Source organism: Crocodylus siamensis, chromosome 5 (genome assembly GCF_052110815.1).
Source record: "Crocodylus siamensis isolate JL-2025a chromosome 5, ASM5211081v1, whole genome shotgun sequence".
Lineage (NCBI taxonomy): Eukaryota > Metazoa > Chordata > Crocodylia > Crocodylidae > Crocodylus > Crocodylus siamensis.
In genome coordinates, this window is record NC_143399.1 from 205030092 (window position 1) to 205049336 (window position 19245).

A 19245-nucleotide genomic window follows, 5' to 3' on the forward strand; every position below is an offset into this window, starting at 1 on the left:
GAACTAGCCCTGCACCATTCATTTGGTCAAAACTGAGCACCACTGCTGGAGGCGGTCCTGGCAGCTCCTTTCCCCCCCATCTCCCTGGGTTTTTCCAGTTTTTACCACAATAAAGGTCCACATATCAAGCCCAAAAACATCCCATGAGATATCAGGACATTAGGAGCAGCATCCAAAAGCAACAAGGAGCCAAGGGCCATCGAGGCAAGGGTGGGAGAGGCAGCTCCCAGGACAGGCTGGAGAAAATGCTCAGAGGGGAACAGTGAAGCCTCCTAGCTGACTGTCCAGTGGAGAACATTCCTGGCGGTGCAGTGGGCCCAATCTGGCACATACCACAGCATTTTTATCTGCCCTAGAAAAAATACTCGCTTCTGGAATGTATCACATGCATCAGGCCTGCAGGAATTCTTGTCAGGCACTGAACACAGCTTGGCTTTGTTACATGCCTGCTCGAGGTTTAACTGTCGAGCCCAGCCCTATAATTTACTAATGAAGAGTGTTAAGACAATTGATGGGGACCAAGGCCTGTGCTACCATGTGGGAGGAACGGAGATAAACCTCTCCCATGTGCAGCACCAACACGCCAGTGTGTGCAAGCTCCCAGCTTGTATTTGTATTCAAAATTATAATTCCAGCCCCTCCTGCCCTGGAGACCTTCTGACTGTGAGCAGAAAGAAAGTGCTGCCTGAGTCTGCAGAGATGCTTGAGGTGCATCTGTGCAGGAGGACAAGGGGGCTTGCTCTTGTCAAGCCTGGCTGCTTAATAGAAGCAATCTGGTTATTTCCATGGCTTAGCCATCTGCTATAAACTTGGACTTGAGTGGTGACCAGTGCAATGATTCAGGAAGGTGACCTTGCCTTCCCTCACGTTTGCACCCAGTTCTGATGAGCTGCCCCCACTTCAGGGCTCACAAAATAGCCCTTTTGGCAGCAGAGATGCAGCTGCCGACACTGGAAGTCTGCAGCTGGACTAGAGCGCAACCTACCCTCCAGTCTCTGCTCCTTTCATCTCACCAGGATGTGAGCTCTGAAGCCCACCAAGGAGGATTTAAGATGGCAAGCTTAGCAGAAACATCCAGGTGACTCAAGGGACTGCGGCTGGAACTCACCAAGAACGCCAGCAGTGTCTTCTACCCACAGCTGGCCTTTCTGCTCAAGCAAGCCCTCGCCCCCGCCCCCCCCAAGCTGTCACAACACGGTATCAGTTAACTTACTGCTTGTAACTTTAAATTAAAGCCAAGTGAGTGATGAGCTCCCAGCAGGGTTTTCTCAGACAGATGCTGGTGGTGCCTAGGATTAATTACTTGCATTCCAGCAATGGCTGGAGACTCCAGCAGAGACAGAGGGCCAAGAACAGTAGGATCTGTATTTAATACAAAATGAGAAATGTAACGTGAGGAGCCCACACCTGAATTAGACAAAACCAGATGGGGGAGAGAGGGGTTGACGCAGCCAACCGTGAGCACGTCCACACCACAGCAGCACAGGTCCTTTCTTCTGCCAGCAGGGAAGGACCAGCTGTATGGACTCAACTGGTCTTTCTGCCGGCTACTGCAGCCCCTTTGCGAGCTGGTGCTTCCCACACCCTGCCAAGGTGCCTCCCATGCCAGCACAGCTGCTTAAGCCAAGCTGCCCAGGTCTAACAGGAGCTATGCAGAGCCTTCAAGATGCCACGTGCTGGGGGCTTCCTCCCAGCAGCTGCTCTCTGCCACCAGAACTTCTAGCAGCTACATGAAACAAAGGCCTTGGATTGCAAGTGCAGCAGGGCACGGACTGGCGCCCATGTGCCCAGCGCTTGGCACCAGACGCCCAGTCCTCTCCAGAGCCTACTGCAATACAAACGGTCGGTGTCAGCCTGGAGATGGCAGCTGCTCACCTGACGTATCTGCATTTGCAATTCACTGATCACTGCAGTACATTTTGCTCTTCCCAGTTCCCTGAGGCTGGAACGTGGCCCGAGGGCAGGGCAGAGGGAATGGGCTTAGGCACCGATCCCACAGCAAGCACCAGCCAGGTGAATCACTGCACCCAGACAGGGATCTCACCAGGGCTGAGGCTGCATCAGGATGTTTGGGGGCAGTGATGGGAGGGGGACTGGGCTGAGCTGCTGCCACATTCTGTTTTCCCAGGTATTAAGCACCACCATCCTCTCTGCCCCAGGCCTCCAAGATCACAGTACGGCTGTGGACATCCCTCTGGCGAAGAATGTCACATTCCTGTCCTGAATTTTGTACTGGTAGGTTCGGGGGAGATCCCTCTCTGTGGACGGCTCTGCTGGCCCCCTCGGAATGATCTTCAGCTGCAAACAAGAAACAAGATTGGGAGCAGCTTTCCTGTGGCTGCCATCACAGCCCCATCACCCCAAGAGAAAGGCCTGACATATCAACGATGCAGCTTGGGCTAAAAAGCCTTTCACATCCCTCACTGTCCTGGCTGGAAGGGTTGTGACTGCCAACCCAGGGATTACTCTTCCGTCACCAAAGCAGGCACCTTTGCTGGTGGCGGCCTGGGCAGAGGCCAAGCAGCTGAGTCCTCAATAGTGCCCTGCCCTTCCCTGCCTCCAAACCAGGCCTGGGGTCATCTGAAGGGATTGCTGAGAGAAGCTCCTCCACGATATACTACAGCCATCATCACCTCTGTGCTAGAGGAGCAGCCTGGGCTGCAGAGCCCTGTTGTCCTACCTTCCCCTCCCAGCAGCACGGACTTCATGGCATGTGCCTCCCCCAGCAAGTTTGCAGGGTCAGAGCCTTGCTTTGCTCTGGCTGCACTGTACCAGGGGATCTGAGCCAGCAGAGTGAAGCCTGGAGATCAGCAGAGAGCCGCTATAATGGCTCTTTCCTCTCCCAAGAGGACACAGCAGGAGGAGGGGACGTCACTGTGCCAGCACGCCATTATTACCAAGGGTACTGAGTAGAACAGCCCGAGGGCTGCTCTACAGGACACAGCAGTCCTTGCTGGAACCTCTCCAGAGCCTACTGCAATACAAACAACCCCAGGGCACTAGCCCTGTGTTGCTTGGGAACTTCCTGACTGCCATGTGTCATCCATCAGCAAGAGAAGGGAGCAAACTCTCCCAGGAGTTACCTGTCCATGGATGTCTTTGCAGAAGCCAGTGGCCAGCCCCTCTGCCCACAGGATGAGGTTGCTCTGGTGACACAGGGCATTCACGACCAACTCATTCTCCGTATCATCTGAGTCTTCACTGCTGTGCACCAGCACTACGATGTTCCCCTGAAACAGAGAGCACCAGAGAGCAGTTAACTCATTTGCTGACAGTCACCTCCATGTCATGGGAAGAGATGAAGGACCTGCACTCGCACAAACACAGTGCACCCTAAGTTACTGAGCCCCCTAGCTCCACTGTATCCGCACCAGTCCGGGTCCTGAATCAGAGGCGGGAGAAGAACCAGGTTACGTAACACCTTCTCTCCAGCCTAAAACTACATGAAGGCTGTGTTACAAAGCAGCTGCTGCTGGCTGCACTGATCTGTAAGCAGATTCAAAAACCTCAGAAATACTAAGCAGAGAGCTAACCCTATTTGGCGTCAGGAAGGAACTGTATGCCATGGTCAGACTGGCACAGACTGGAGGCCATTTCACCTTCCTCTGTAGTGCAGAGTGTGGCTTCTTCCAGGGAGCATGTATTAACAACCTTTTATAGAAGCAGGTCACTGGCTGCTGTGGTCTCCCTGCTTTACCTGTGGCAGGTTCAGGGGCAATGCCTGGTGTTGTGTCAGGGCTGACTGTGTTGTTTTGCTAGGAGGCTGGACAATGGATTTGTGTGGGATGGTCTGGACAGGGCTGATCCCGCCTCTGGAGATCCCTTCCAGACGGACTTCTCTCTGATTCTGTGAAGAGAGGCACTGCCAGGGGGATAATTCCCATCAGTCATGCTGTGGGAGACAGGGTGGGGAATGGGGGAGTTTTGAACAACCCAGTGCTACTTCCAGATCATGTAAGTCTGCCTCAGCCCACATGAACCTGTTCATTAATGTATTTTTTATTGGCTTTTTTCTTTTTTTTTAAATGAAAAGGCCTGATCTAGCTGTAACAGACCCTCCCCTATCTCCCGAGGGCAGCCAAGATTGATTATAAAGGCAGTGGGTGCTGATTTTTCCCCACGAGCCTCCAGACCTCCCCTTGTGCTGTTTCACATCCTGCTCTCCCCTCAGTGTCCTGCCTAGTGAATCCACCTCTTATCCTTAAAGGAACCCCATTCAGGTGCCTGAAGGTCACTCCATCCCCCACAAGTTTTCCACTGCCCAAGATCTAGTCTCTCCTTCCTATATCCAAGACACTATGGAGAAAGTTTAGTTCAGGCTCCTGTCAGAAGAGCCGGAGACACATAACCGGTATGGCTGAGGTACAGCCAATCCCATGTCTGACCCTCAAGACCCCACCAACTCTTTGGTTAGGAAAAGAAGAGATGAGAAATATTTATTTCTTCCATCTGCATAGAAGACATCACTTTACCCCAATAACCAGTTCTCTCTCAGTATCCTAGAGTAGGGATGGGGAGATTTCACTTTCCTGGCCACCAAAAAACTCACCCTGGTGTCATGGAGCACAGAGGATATTAAAACAGCACAGAGCCACATCTAACGGCTGGAAGCCAACCCCGCTCTCACACCATGGTGATCCTCTGAAATACCTTTGACTAACTCAAATGGGAATTGCAGAGGGAGTTTGGGTCCATGCCTGAACTGGAATTGGATCAGTACTCCAAAGGGCAAAGCCCGCTCAGCTCATTAGTATCCAACAGCAGGCAGCAGCTCTGCCCCGTGGAGGAAAAGCAGTGGTTGCTAATCCCAGGCAAAGCAGCACTGATTGAAGGGAAGAATGCCGCTGAGAAGCAGCCTGGATACTCAACTTCTGTCTGGGCTGGTTTGGACAGGGCTGACCCTGCCTTAGGCAGGGGTTGGACTCAGTGACTTCTAGAGGTCCCTTCCAACCCCACTTCTCTCTGATTCTAATTGTGGGCAGGGGGAGCAGAGAAGCCCAGCCGTACCTTTAGCTGAGAGCATACGGTGACTCTGCAGTAATGGATGAAATCCAACACATCCACCGGCCTCATGCCCAGGCTGAGCAGGACGCTGACATCATCCACGAGCAGCACAGGACACTTCCAGGAATCACTCTCTGAGGGCGTCAGGGATGTGCGGACAAACTCGTACAGGGCTTTCAGGTTAGAGCCACCCTCTCTGGAAGAGAAGACAAGTGTCCCTGGGCCTGGTGTGCCTGCCACACTGGCCCTGCTCTCATTAGAAGTGGTACAACTAAAGCAGCGTGACCTTCTATGACAAAAAGCAGCTGTATCTGATGCAAAGGTGCTTTGCACTGGAATAAGCACTGCTAGTGCACTGCAGCCATGACCTCATGAGGGGGACACGGTGCTTCTGTCACGCTCATTTCTCCATGGGTGCAGACAGGAGCACTGCAGAGTGCACAGAGAGAGGAATAGCTTATTACTGCTGAAAAGCTCTGTCCCACGTGCTGTAGGGGCCCCTGCAGCTGTACAACTGCCCTGTGTATCTGAGAAAGATTCCCTCTAAGGATCCCCTTCCAGTAGCTCACTCAGCCTGTCTCCAGATCAGAAGTACAGGGAAGGAGGCCCACTCCATCCAGCAGAGAGCAGGATGGACCCACTTCCTTCCTCAGCAACCAGGAGAGCCCCAGGTAGACACAGTCACAGCAACAGCAAGTATTTCAGGGTTTCTGAGTCCTTTCCATTTGCAAGTGTGAACTGAATGCTGGACCTACAGCCTTGCAGATATCTAACACTGTTTATCCAGGCAGCAGTGGGATAGGCACAGCACCAGCCTGACACGCACTGCCCAGAGCTAACGTGCCAGGGAGGGCCAAGCGCCAGCTGACAGCAAGCCCAAGCAGATAGCCAGCGGTGTAACTGCTTACACCACCTGTCCAGCTGCAGCCCAGAATCACATCATGACAAGGTTGCGGCATGCCCATGTACTACAGCAACAACAGGTGGAAGTCAGTGGTCTGTCGGAGTTCTGGGCTGCTCCGATCAATGCCCAGAAGCCTCCCAGGTACATGCAGACAGAGCGAAGGTGCAAGTAAACCTTGCACCTTTGACTAGGAAGCATGTGGGAGAAGGGAAGGGCTAAGGAAGCTAAGGACTGGCTGGGCAGTGCCAGACATAGTGCAGAGGGAAGTAAGAAAAACTTCTTCACTGTTAGAGTGGGGAAGCAGTGGGATAGCTGCCAGGGAAGCTGTGGACTTCCCATAGCTGGAGGCATTCAAGGAGAGGTTGGACGGCCACTGGCGGAGGATGATCTAGGTGTAGCTCTGCTGTGTTCTACTATAAGGATTTCCCAGGCTTCTGGGCTGTAGTGTTTTCCCCCTTCCCTCCTTTCTGCTATATGCCACAGTATTTTTAGGCCTCCCTCAGAGGCATTAGGTGCTGGCTGCAGCCCATGTTGGGAATGGGGACTGGGCTGTGCCAGTGCTCCTGCTGGGACTCTACCCTGGAGGGTCCTAGCTAGAGGGTCTCGCCTCTCCACTTAAACTCAGACCAGCGCTGCGTTTGGGGTTGGAAGGGGCTTGACCCTGGGGTCAGATTGGTACAGACTGGACAGAGGTTTGCCATCCTCTGTAGCAAGGGGTGTGGCCTCTACCATTGGGTGCTGTGGTTCCCCTGCTTTCTCTGTGGCCAGTTCACATGTGATGCCTTTTGTTGTGTCAGGGCTGATGGTAATTTTACAAACAGATTAGATTATGGATTTGTATATAGGATGGTATAGACAGGGCTGACCCTGCCTCAGGCAGGGGTTGGATTAGATGTGACCTCGAGAGCAACCTTCCAGCCCCACTTCTCTATGATTCTTTGAAATCCTCCCGGACAGGAGCTGCTTCTCACAAAGGCATAAGTCTTGGCTGAAGCCAATTCCTCAGACTCTCAAAGAACAAAAAAAGCAAAGGTAGCAGCTGAAGGGGAAGACCCAAACCCTGGTCTGCTCAGACAGGGGACCTGGACTGTACAGGTCCCAGCAGGAGGAGAGCAGATGTGCTGGTGACTAAGGACAGGACAGATGACCGGTGGTGTTGGGCACTCTCTCAAGCTTGGACTGACTCACGTGTCTGCACTTAGAAGGGTCAGTGCATATGTTGCTACTACCAGCAAAAGACTTGAAGAGTGATTGCTATCACATGCAGCACCAGGAAGGAGGGGTTAGAAGGGAGCTCTGTTGCAAATGCTGTCACATGGCATGAGCTACACTGGTGGCACACGTGTCCCTGGGCCGGGTGCTGAGCCCACACGCTGCTGCTTATACCTTTCCTAAAGGCTCAGGTGGTTACCTGATAAACTGCAGAGGGTTTGGCTGTCCCGTGGGCGGCTCCTCTTTGAACAGGACCTCGAAGCAAGACTTCAGGCCTTCCAGGAACACGAGCTGTCCCCGCTCCTTGGCTGCAGGCAGGCTGACTCCCTGGGGACAGAAGGACATTACATTACACCAGTGGCCTCACACAAATAACCAAGTCCACCCCGGCCCTAATCTCATATACTCTGAAGCCAGACCCCAGCTGAATCCCATGCAGCAGTAGAGGCAGACAGCTCAGCTTTCCACACTGCTGGATGCACCCACTTCCTGCATTTTGCCAAACCCTCTGAAGCAACAGCATTGAACATTTTCCATGTCCTTTGGAGCTCAACCCCTCTAAATTGCACTATTTGAAGGAGTCCTCAGTAATTAAAGGTGCCCTTGCAACACCTGTGGAAAGCAGGGAGCATGATTATTACTTAGAGCTGGAGGAAAAAAGAACACAGTAAGTACAGAGAAGGGCAACCAAGATGATCAGGGGTATGGAGCAGCAGCTGTGCCTGGAGCAAGGGAAAAGGCTGGGCAACTCCGTTTGGAAAGGAGGTTGAGGAGTCTTTAATGTCAGAAAGAGTGTGGACAAAGTGAACATTCACGAAGTCCCAGGAAACAAGAAATGGGGGGCACCCCAAAAATGAGCAGGAAACAGGATTAAAACCAACAAGACAAAGGACTTCTGCAAGCAGCACGTAGCTGACTTGAGGAACTCCTTGCCACAACAGGCCATAGAGGCAGATTGTATAGCTAGGTTAAAAAGGGGACCAGGCAAATTCATGGTCAGGCTTACTGGGAGCAACAGGATTAAAAGGGGCAGGGGTGTATCCTCCGAGAGCCCAAAACCAATGATGCTGGATGCTAGGGAGGGTCTGACAGGGGATGGCTTACACACCCTGCACATATACCCACCCTGTAAAGCATCTTCTGCTGGCTGCTGTGCTAGATGGACTGCTGCTCCGAACTAGGGTAGCAACGCTTGTGTTTTTCTGTGCTGAAGTGGTGCCCTCAGAAATCAAAACGCACACCAGCCTCAGAGCCTGGATCTAGAATGGAGCTCATGGCAACCAGTCCTGGCCCGAGACTTTCCCCACATCTGAGCTTGTCGTTTTTCTCTACCAGTACTACTGGAAACATTTCCATCCTCTGAGGTATCCATGTGGGGGAGCCTTACAAGTACTATCTGCTCAGGATGTGGCTTTAGACACCACTTGCAGCTGTTTGACAGCAGTATCTCCCCTAGCACAACCAGGATCCGCCAGGCTAGGTGTGCCTCACATGCATGGAAAGCGGGAAGGATGATCCAAGAGGGCTGCTCCCTGCTCTTGCAGTGCTTCTCTGGGAAGCAAGTCAACATTGCCTCCACTTCAGAGGCGGGAACCCCGATGCAGTAGGAACTCCCAGCTCATGCAATGTGTCAGAAACAGAACTGGAACAAGATGAAGATCTTCCTCAGTCAACCCCATCCACACCCAACCCCTTCACGAGTCTTCACTGGTATGCATTCCCAGGCACGTGTTTTTTGTTGCAACACCCCTCTAGCCCTTCTGGGAAAGCCAGGGTGCTAGTTTGGGCTCAAAACAATCCGGAGTCAGAATTCATCTCTGCTTCCCTGTTACGGTAGCTTGTCACATTTAGCTTTAGTTGCACCTGCTTGAGTGGTGACTTATAGTATTTTTTGAATGTTTCTGTTCTATTCAGCCTTATTTAACCATTGCTTCTCTATAGCCTCATTATTATTTGAACTTTTCTGTTTCACTTTGTGTCTGCACTATCAGCAAATAGCCTTGAGCACACTTTCATAGGGAGTTTATGTGTCAGCATTATCAATATAGGCATGTACAAGGTCTGTTCAAAAAGTATCAAGACTGATGCTGTAGGAAACAAAATATTTTATTTACAGGAGTTTCAGCTTTATCTCCTTCGAAGTATGCTCCTTCTGCAGCCACACACTTCTCCCAACATTTCTGCCATTGTTGGAAGCATCTCTGATAAGCGATTTGTGGAATCGCAAAAGGTGCTCAGTAGCATTTTGTTTTATGGTTCCACATCACAAAATCTTCTTCCTTTCAAGGTTTTCTTTATTTGAGGGAAGAGAAAAAAGTCACCTGGGGCCAAATCACATGAATATGGAGGCTATGGAACTTGTGGGATACGGTATTTGGCTAAAATTTTGCTAAAAACTGCTTCATAAGCTGTGCTGAGTGTGCAGGCGCATTGTCATGGTGAAGCATCCAAGAGTCGGACCCCACTTTTCTGGTCATTTTTCTGATCGTTTCATTCCTAAGTCACTGCTTAGAATTGAATGACATGAACCAACAGAAATTCCAACTTCTTCTGCTATCTCTCGGACAGTCAATCGCCTATCACTTCAACCCAAACTGCAAAGCACTGCCACATCATTTCGTGATGTTGAAGGCCATCCGGAATGCTCATCACTTTCAACCAATGATCGTCCTTCTTTAAACCGATGATACCACTCAAAAACTCTTGCATGACTCATAGTGTCATCACCAAATGCTACTTTAAGTAATTCAGATGTTTCACTTGCCATTTTCCCAATTTTCATGCAAAATTGAATGCACAAGCGTTGTTCTGGGCACTCTGACACAACAAAAGGGGACATGAGACACAAACAATCTTACTTCAACTGCTGGCCACAGAAAACCAGGAAAACACCATGAGTTGCAAACTTGTCCAGAGGAGTCCCAACATGCCCAGACATGTTCAGCAAAGCCACCCCCGCCCCCAATAGTTTGTACCACAAATACACGTTCAGTCTCAATACTTTTTGAACAGACCTTGTACAGTGTGGCCCTTGTTACTAGTTCAAATTAATTGAACTTGGCACTAACCAACTAAATCAGAGGGATGACATGATTGGATGCGTTAATGAAAGGTGATAAGAGGGGACCAACTGAACAGTGCCCAACTGCAGAGCGCTTTTAATTTCTGGCTTTTATGGACAGACCAAATTAGGAGTCCAGGGCATGCCCAAATTAAGACACTGGGAAAAGATCAAAGTAAATTGTGTGCATATAATGGGTTTGTTGGAACAAAGGAAATAGGCTGACTGGATAAAAACATGAATAGTATCACAGCAAAATCAATCAATGGTACCTGGAAATGAAGAGTCATCAGATGAGTAAAGTTAAAGAAAAAGCATAAAAGGGGGGTTAACAAGAAATTTGGTAAGTGTTGTCATCCAAAAACAGCCATTACTCACAGATGACCACACTCTACTTTCAGAAACTGATTGGCCATCTTTTCTATGATGTGGAGTGACATCTGGGATTGGGTAAGACGATTTAACTAAATGTTTTTCTTTCTGTCTATGTAGAAAATATTAATACATTTCATGTGTTAATACAATTAGATTTTAGTTATGCTGAATGGTGTGAGGCATATTCCATGTTCACTCTGGGTTGATTATGCTTTAGTGATCCTTTAGTGCCATGGGTGCGTAACTTCCCCAACGTGGAAACTGAGGTAGAAGGGACTAAACTGATGTTAGGTTTAACCGCATTAACTTCCTTGGACTGGTGTCAGGCTTGGCTTAGGTTCAGTGAGATTCAGGACTTGTCTTCAGTTAACAGATCAGGGTTTGGCATGTCCCCAGAACAGCAGTCAAGCTACGAACAGCAATAGGGTTAGCTTCTGAGCAGCAGCTGTGACCAGAGATGCTCGATCCCTCTACATGACCACCTCCAGCATCAGGAATACTCGGACTCCAACCTGCCCCCTCTCCTTTAGCAGTCCTATCTGGAGCGTAAAGCACTGCTGACTCCAAACCAGACGGGTATGCACACATGTAACAGGTGTCCAATCAGGGGCAAACCTGAGTTAACATCACAGCCAAGCCAGGCCCGAGAACCTGGTTATGGGGAGGGCCCAGTACCTGTGGCTCCCGCTAACATCTGCCTGCCACTTTGGAAGGCTGGATCCCCAACTCGTCCAAGAAGTCCAAGTCAATGACAGAGCAAGGGAAAGAACCCCAGCCTTCCAGGACCTGGCTCAATCTTCTTCTCTCCATCAACATGACTTTTTCTTGCTGAGTATCTTGTAGCACATCCAGCCTGTTCATAACTGGATCATTCCAGATTCTTGAGAAAAGCCAGACTCGTTACAGACAGGCTCAAGCAAACACATTCCACATCTAAACATACCTCTCCACTGTCTTGTTTTCTGAGCCAGATTTTTAAAGCACTGATGTAACTTTGAAATGTGGGCTGCTCTACAAGGGAGAAAGTTTGCAAATAGACCATCCAGTCACACTGAACATCAGTCCCCTCTTACGTGCAAGTGGCTAGAAGACAGAAACAACAGAAAGTCTACCACAAGGTGCCACAAAACTCGTTTTAATGTGACATCTTATTGCTCAGTACCCCAAACTGGGGAGTCAGGCTAAACTTGGTGCATTCTTGAGTGCCAGGAAAGAAGGTCTGGCACATACAGGCCACAATCTTTTGGGATCTTGTATAACAATGATTGGTTCCATTTCTAAGCAAGCTGTAGGGTGAGCCAGGTGCCCAACTGACCACCCAAATAATAGAATAATAGAAAATGAGGGTTGGAAGGGACCTCAGGAGGTCACATCTAGTCCAACCTCCTGCTCCAAGCAAGTCCATCCCTAACTACATCATCCCAGCTAGGGTTTTCTTGAGTCAGGTCTTAAAAACCTCCAGGATGGAGAATCCACAACTTCTCTGGATAACCTGTTCCAGTGCCTCACCACCCTCCTGGTGAGAAAAATTTTTCCTAATATCCAACCTCAACTTCCCTTGCTGCAACTTGAGCCCAGTGCTCCTTGTTCTGTCATCTGCCCCCACTGAGAACAGTCCAGCTCCATCCTCTTTGCAACCCCTCTGTCAGGTAGTTTAAGGCTGCTATTCAATCCCAAGTCATGTGTCCCAGCCCCCAAATCATTTTTGTTGCCCTCCACTGGACTCTTTCCAATCTGTCCACATCTTTTCTGTCATGGGGAGCCCACAGCTGGACACAGGGCTCCAGATGTGGCTTCCCCAGTGCAGAATAGAGGGGAAGAATCACTGCCCTCGATCTACTGGCAATGTTCCTACCAATGCAGCCCAGGATGCTGTTAGCTATGTTGACTGAATGCCTATTACTTGACTGCAGTCAAAAACTCCACAAAGCTAAAAATGCCCTTGTGTAGGTAGCAGCCTCCCTTGTATCCCAGTATCATCCATTAGCAAAGGCAGGAAGAACAGCTCCTCACCCCACAAGAGTGAAGATACTCTCTCCCCCTCTCTCGCAGGAGCTACTCTATGCTGAGGGAGGAACCCAAACCAGAACAGCCAACTTCTGTCCTCTGTATAGCTGCTGTGTTTCATTTCTGTTTAATTTCACTTGCTGCATTTCATAGCTGGTTGGACTGACCCAGGATTCTGGCATAAAAGGCAGGAAAAACTACCATTCAGTGCTGAATATTGCTCCCAGTGATACTAATCTACCATCTGTTTGTTATACACATTCATTACAATTTTGTACGATTCCATTTCCTTGTTTCACAATAACCGTTAACGACACTGGGGTTTTTTGTAATTTATAAGCATCCAACCTGCTAAAAATGAAAGTCTCTCTCTGTATTGATCTAATAAATCAGTGTTTAAAATACTTGACCATTATTTAGCAGTATTTGACAGGCAACTCACCAAGTCTTTTTGGTCTGGTCAAATACTCAACCCTAGCAGGCTGTGAAGCAACTTTGGCTTCCTGATGGAATGGCAGAAATCCTCCAAGGTGGAGACCCAGGAGAGAGAAAACTCGCAGGCAGACATCTGGTTTGTAAAACTTCTTGCCTGCCCACTACAGCACCTAGAAAGCAGCTATCTTACTAGCATCCACATTACTACTTAATCAAAGTCTTACACCTTGAATTTTTGAGTATCATTCTCTGTAGAGAGTTTGGACTTCTCCCAAACATCGCTTGGCCAGCACAGTGCCCTTAGAAGACGCGCACTGCTGTTCTCAGTTGACCGATGAGAGACAGACATATGCACCTAAATGTGAAGTGATCTGCCCAGCGATCTGAGTAAGATCAGCAGCAGAGCCTAGAATAGCCCCTACCTCTCCCAATTTCTAATCCCACCATTCATGCATCTCATCGTCCCATCCCCAATTATGAACCTCAAACCTCAGGCAGCAACATGGTGCATTTTATTCTTTTTCCTCCTCTTATTAGAAAAAAAGCAAGTGTTAATTGTCCGGTCTTTCAGACCTGTTCCTTCCAGCTGTCACGTTTCACCTGGTTTGGAAGCTTCCGTAAGAGCCCAGCCCAGGGACCAGCAGGAGGGAAGAGCCTGGGTTTCACCAGATAAAGCAAAGTCATTTCCAAGACATTAGCTTTGTCCTTTCTCTTTTGTGGATCAATATGCTCCTTCAGTGCTTATCAGGCCACCCGTGCTCTGCTAATGATACCAGAGAGAGCTCTGCCTGGTCGGTGTCCCTTCCCAGCTGAACTGCTGAGGACAGAACTCCATTCATCAAGGCCGATGCCAGAGAAGAATTGTTCAAGGCGATTTAGAAAAGGAGATTTTAGTACAATGCTTTCTGTCTGTGTCAGCTGATAGGGCTGAAACCATCGACCGGTATCTTTGTCTAGTGAAGGCCCTTGGGAGGAAGAAGTGGGGATCTGATTCAGAGTCATTATTTTCTCTGTGCTAAATCTGCCCTGGCCTTACCCTTCATCAAGACACATTGATCACTGTCATGCCGGGCTGTGGGTGGCCAAGTCTGGGGGTCCCCCAGGGTCAGAAGAAGCAACCAAGATCTGGAGGGGAGTGTGCAGTCTGAGTGATGGGGAGCCAGGAAGCCAGAAGGACCATCTGGGGGACTGAATCAGAGATCCAGAGGGTCACGCAGGGTCAGGTATCTGAGAGATTAAACCAGAGGTGGGTTAGAAAGCCAAAGGGTCAGGTCAAACTCAGGGTCTGCAGGCAACCCAGGTCGGGTTGCCAGAGAATCCGGCAGAGGCACAAGACAAGGGTAAGACAGCCTAGGTACAAGATGTCGTCCGGAAACTTTCTCTTGTGGGTCAGGGTTTTTTCTAGGAAGGGGTAAAGCGCCAGCTGACCCTTGCTTGTCACTCCAGTGGCAGGGAGTGTGTTGGTGGCTAGGCCCAGATAACAGGTTCTGACCACCTATGTCCGCTCTGGTGCTTAGCTGAGGAGGGGGACACTGCAATGAGTGGCTGCACCAGGCAGGCCAAGGCTCCAGGTTCGAGGCCATGGCCTGATAACCACCTTGCACCCATTTCTGGGAAGAAACCATTCCCACCCGAGTTTGGGACCTTGGCTACGGCTCTTCTTGGTGAGACTGAACGCAGGAGTTCTTTGAAAGAACTGGCCTGTTCTCTCTGACACGGCCCTTTACTTCCACAGTAGCATCGAGCAGCGTTAACAAACCCAGCCCTTCTGTTGGCAACACAAAGAGCCTTCATCCCATTGCACCATCATCTTGCCTCTCACAGCTCCTCAGGGGAGGCAACGAGGACAAGGCCCAGTGAACAGACACATGCGCACGGTAGCTGGCATGCAGCTGCTGGTTTCCCCACCGGTTTGTTCCCTCACACCTGCCCCAGCTTCCTGCAGAGGCCAACCTTGGACTTGAAAGGTGGCAATGGAGCTCTGCAGGCAGCACTACCACTCGGCTGGTGAAGCAAATGTATGCAAGAGCCTCCTCTGTGAAAGCAAATGCTGCACCAAGGAAAACCCATTCCCAGGCCAGGGGAAAAATCTCTCTCAGTGGAGAGGTATTCTGTTACATGGGCAGGGGGCTGGACCTGATGACTTCACGAAGTCCCTTCCAGCCTTAATGTCTATGAAATATATTAAATCTATGGAACTTGTAGGCCACCACCAACACAAGTAAAATGTGTTTGCCTGCTGCTTGCATCTGAAAGGCCCCAGTGATCAGTCCATCTGAAACAAGGCGGAGGAGCAAGATGGCCCACTTGGCCTGGTGCTTCCATTCATGCCCTCCCAGGTTCAGTGGGGAATGGGAACACACCTCATTATCCACACATTAATACTAGGCCCATCATAGTCCCAGATCCCAGCCCTGGCTGCCCATCCTGCTGCTGGATGCCACTCCCCACCTGCCCATGGCCCCATCCCATCTGCCTTGCCAAGCATGCCCTACCCATGGGGGTCCCGAGCTGGTCTCCATGGAGACCCTGCCCACCCACCCACTCCATTCAGTACCCCCTCACCAGTCTAGTAATCTACCACTTAGGGACTTCTGCTGAGCTGTTGCAGGCTGGAGGGTGAAGTCCTAACCCAGCCTGCAAACGCCCACCAAAACTCTCTAAGTGGCCCTCTGGTCCAAATAATTGCCCATCCCTGGGTTAATGCTCTCCATGAAGAATGGACTGCCCAGTGAGGACAGAGGAGCCAGGAACTGGCTTGGCTCCATCAGCACAAAAAACACTAAACTAAACACCTTGTAACGTGCAAATGAAGTACACACTGTGTTGTAGAGAAACAGGGCAACCCACCCGGCAGCTGCCATAGGCAAGCTCTTCTGAGCACTGGACCATCCAGTGACTAGGACTGCAGGGGAGACGCTATGCACCCAGGTGCTGTGGGAGCCTCTGGCATGCAGCCTTATTCCTAAGCATACGACACTGTTAGCATCAAGCTCTGGGCCTCTGAAGGCTGCTGAGAGTGGGAGGTTTCATCTGTATATAGGATTGTCCTTTCAGATCTGTAAGTGATCGGGTAAGATTTAAAACACACCTTTTAAGCTAGAAATACAGCCTATGGGTCAGAGTGATCATGCCAACCCCCGAATTCGCACAAAGATCTGTGAATGTTAAATAGTCAAAGGGCCCAGACCTCCGGTCCTGATGCATCTGGCCATCCGTGGGCTGCTACTGACACAGTATGGGCTACACCAGTGATTTGCAAACCTTTGTGGCCATATGCCCCTGCAAAATATTGCTGCTCATGCCCGACACCTGACTCGCCTCTGCATGTTCAACACTGTCAACACGTGGCCATGCTGTTACTTGCTGTGCACGGACCATTCAAAAACTCCCCTGGCAAAGCATCACGTACCCCAGGGGGTACGTATATCCCAGTTTGAAAACCTCTGAGCTAGAACTGGGGAGTCAAAAATACTGCCCATGGGCCAGCAGGCTGCTGGAAGTTGCTGGGTGTGGCTGGGGGCAGATGACCTCATACAACCAGGTCACCCTCTGGGTACTTTGCTTTTCACTACTGCTGCACGCTACCTACCCCCTGCCCCACCCCCGCTGTGCCCCAAATCTGCCCCGTGCTAAAGCCAGAGCCGGGGTTGTTGCTGCCGCTGCTCTCTGATGCCCCAGGCTGGATCCAGCCCACAAGGAGCCCTGTGGCCAGACAGACGCAGCCACAGAGAGAATCTGAGTTCCAACACAAGGACAACAGCAGGCACCAAAACTGAAGCCCTAGAGCCACTTCACAGCCATACGCACAGGTAGCCATCTCTCGGCACGCCCCGGGGGGAACACAATTGCTCTTCTTACTGTACCCGTGTGTGACGCTAGCATGACTCAGGATGGTGAGCAACAAAATGTTGCAGTTGGCACCGCATGTGAGCCCCAGCTAATCCACACTGTCCTCTCACTTCTCAGGTTCCCCTAGGAGGGCGAGATGACAGTAACACCTATTAGCAGGCACAGCAGCCTCCTCTGCACCAAGACATTGCATCGTGGCAGGGAGCCTATTAACCAGCATAGCACGCATGGCTTTGCCCTTCGTGTGCACAAGGACACTTATCCCTAGAAGCATCCCTGAGAACTGCTGCTGTCCGCACACACTGCAAAGTCCCATTTAGCATCCGAGGGAAGACAGTGGGGTGGGCAATTATTTTGGCTGGAGAGCCACTTAACGAGTTTTGGTGAGCGGCTGAGGGCACATAAAATCTTTTAGAGGCTAGCATGTTAACAAATAACAGATTGAAAAAAAACAACAAATCCTATACTAAAAATCAAACCTCTACTATAACATATTTTAATTTTATTTAAAAAAATAATGTTTGTCCTGATTTATGTGTGTGTGAGTAGTGGATAGAGAGGCAATTGTATAATCTCTCAAAATAAAGACCTACTCTTGTATATTGTGCATGTGGGGTGGAAGTGTGTGTGTAGAGGGGGTGTGGGGGAGTGTGCGTGGGGGTATGCATGTGTGGGCGGTTGTGCATATCCACACTCCCCTCACGTGTCAGTGGGGGTGGGGGTTGCCTGCACACTAGGTGCCAGGAGTCAGCAGGGGTGGAGGTGGGTTGGGGGGCAGGCAGAGTGGGGGTAGAAGGCAGCTAGAGCTGGGGCCCCACACGCTGGGCAGGATCTGCCTGGCTGCAGCTTCCCCCGCACCCGAAGTGGAGCAGCAGCAGGAGGAGATGCCACTGGAGGCTGGAGGAGCTGAGCAGTATCTGGGCAGCTACGGCTTGGCCCCATGCAGAGTGCCACGGGGGCAGCCATGGGCTGGATCCAATCAATTGGTGGGTTGGATTTGGCCATTGGCTGGATTCTGCCTACCCCGGTCTAACAGGATGCTTTTGCCTCAAGGTGCACACAGCCATGAGTTTACCAGCAAGGCTGCAAAGTGCCAAGAACTCTTCCCGGTCCCACCAGCCACAGGGCCAAGCAGACTCCAGAGGCTGGCAAGGAAAACCTAGCTTGCAGTGGTATTTCCCTGCTGCCATCCTGCTGGGAATGCAAAGGTAAAACCTTTATGTGAAACCCTGCCATCTTACTGAGGAAATGCCATTTCCCTCGCACCAGGTCTGAGCTCGCAGCCCACATATCCCAGACTAAAATGCAGAAAGGGGGTGCTAAAGAAGTAAAGTGTGGTCACCTGATAAAGCACCAAAACCCAATCCACCAGCACCTGCTTCTTCCAGACACCTGAAATCTTGAGAGACAGTGTCTGGGACCTTCTGTTTAAGCAAAACTAGAGGAAGGTAGAACAGCACAATGGTTTCCTCTTTTTTCTTGGAAAAATCAGCTGAATAGGAAGACTGAGAGCTACAGAATCTGGCCTCTGTTACTTACGTGTAGAGCGCGGGGACATCCCTTACCCAGCATGTGCCTCAGGTTCCCCATCTATAAAATTTGCATACTTCTTGCCCGCTTCCCCAGGGCACTGTGAGACAATTCACTGGTGTTAGCAAAGTGCTCGATTATCCTCACATAAAAGTTGATCAAAGTCTGGCTACATTACTCTGATTTGATAAAGTCTTCTAGCTCGCTGTTAACACAAGTTCCCCAGAACGACTGTGTTGCATCATCACAATCTCACCCGGCCACCAGGGGCTTAGATATGGACTTTCATTGCAATAAAATAATGCGGAGAGATCTAGAAACCTGGCAAAGCAGTACTCACTACAGCTGTGATGCCAGTCAGGGCTTGTTGTGGGCATACAAGCACACCAGGAGCTGGAGAGACCATGATTTAAGAGGGAAAATTAAGAGAGCTCTAAATTAGCATAGTGTAGCTAAGAATCAGCTAACGAGGAAAGAAAAATGGCCTGTGAACACCCATGAACATCAGTGGAGCCAGAGGGGGGTGTTGGGAACCTGCAAAGGGCAATTCGCATTGCACCATTCTCACTTTTCTTCTCTCAAGAAAGAGTCCTCCTGGTCTGACCCCACCATACAGACAGTTGTCAGACACCTGTGCAGCAGTTGTGTCCTTGCTTACATGGCAGCAGTTAACATCTGTTTTGCTGCCTTCAGAACCATGGAAAGCAGATCATCTAAACCAGTGGGTTTCCACCTTGTTAGACTCAAGGACCTTTGGAAAATGCCAGCTCTCAGTTCTAGTATTTTTCTGGAGTAAAAAAAAAAAACAACTTTTTTTCTGGAGTCAAAACAACTCTTCTTTTTCAAAGAACTCAGAACAACCACA

General features: G+C 50.2%; 1 protein-coding gene across 2 annotated transcripts in view; it reads right to left on the bottom strand.

Moving 5' to 3' along the window:
* Positions 1-1345: 1345 nt before the first annotated feature.
* ELP6 (elongator acetyltransferase complex subunit 6) overlaps positions 1346-19245 on the bottom strand; it is a 34939-nt gene continuing 17039 nt past the window's right edge. For both annotated transcript variants that reach the window (XM_090048001.1, XM_090048000.1), the window contains 4 exons: positions 7320-7447; positions 5008-5200; positions 3084-3230; positions 1346-2298 (listed from right to left, as the gene is read on the bottom strand). In XM_090048001.1, coding sequence (XP_089904127.1) covers positions 2170-2298; positions 3084-3230; positions 5008-5200; positions 7320-7447 — 597 coding nt within the window. In that variant the 3' untranslated portion in view covers positions 1346-2169. The remainder of the gene's footprint in view (positions 2299-3083; positions 3231-5007; positions 5201-7319; positions 7448-19245) is intronic.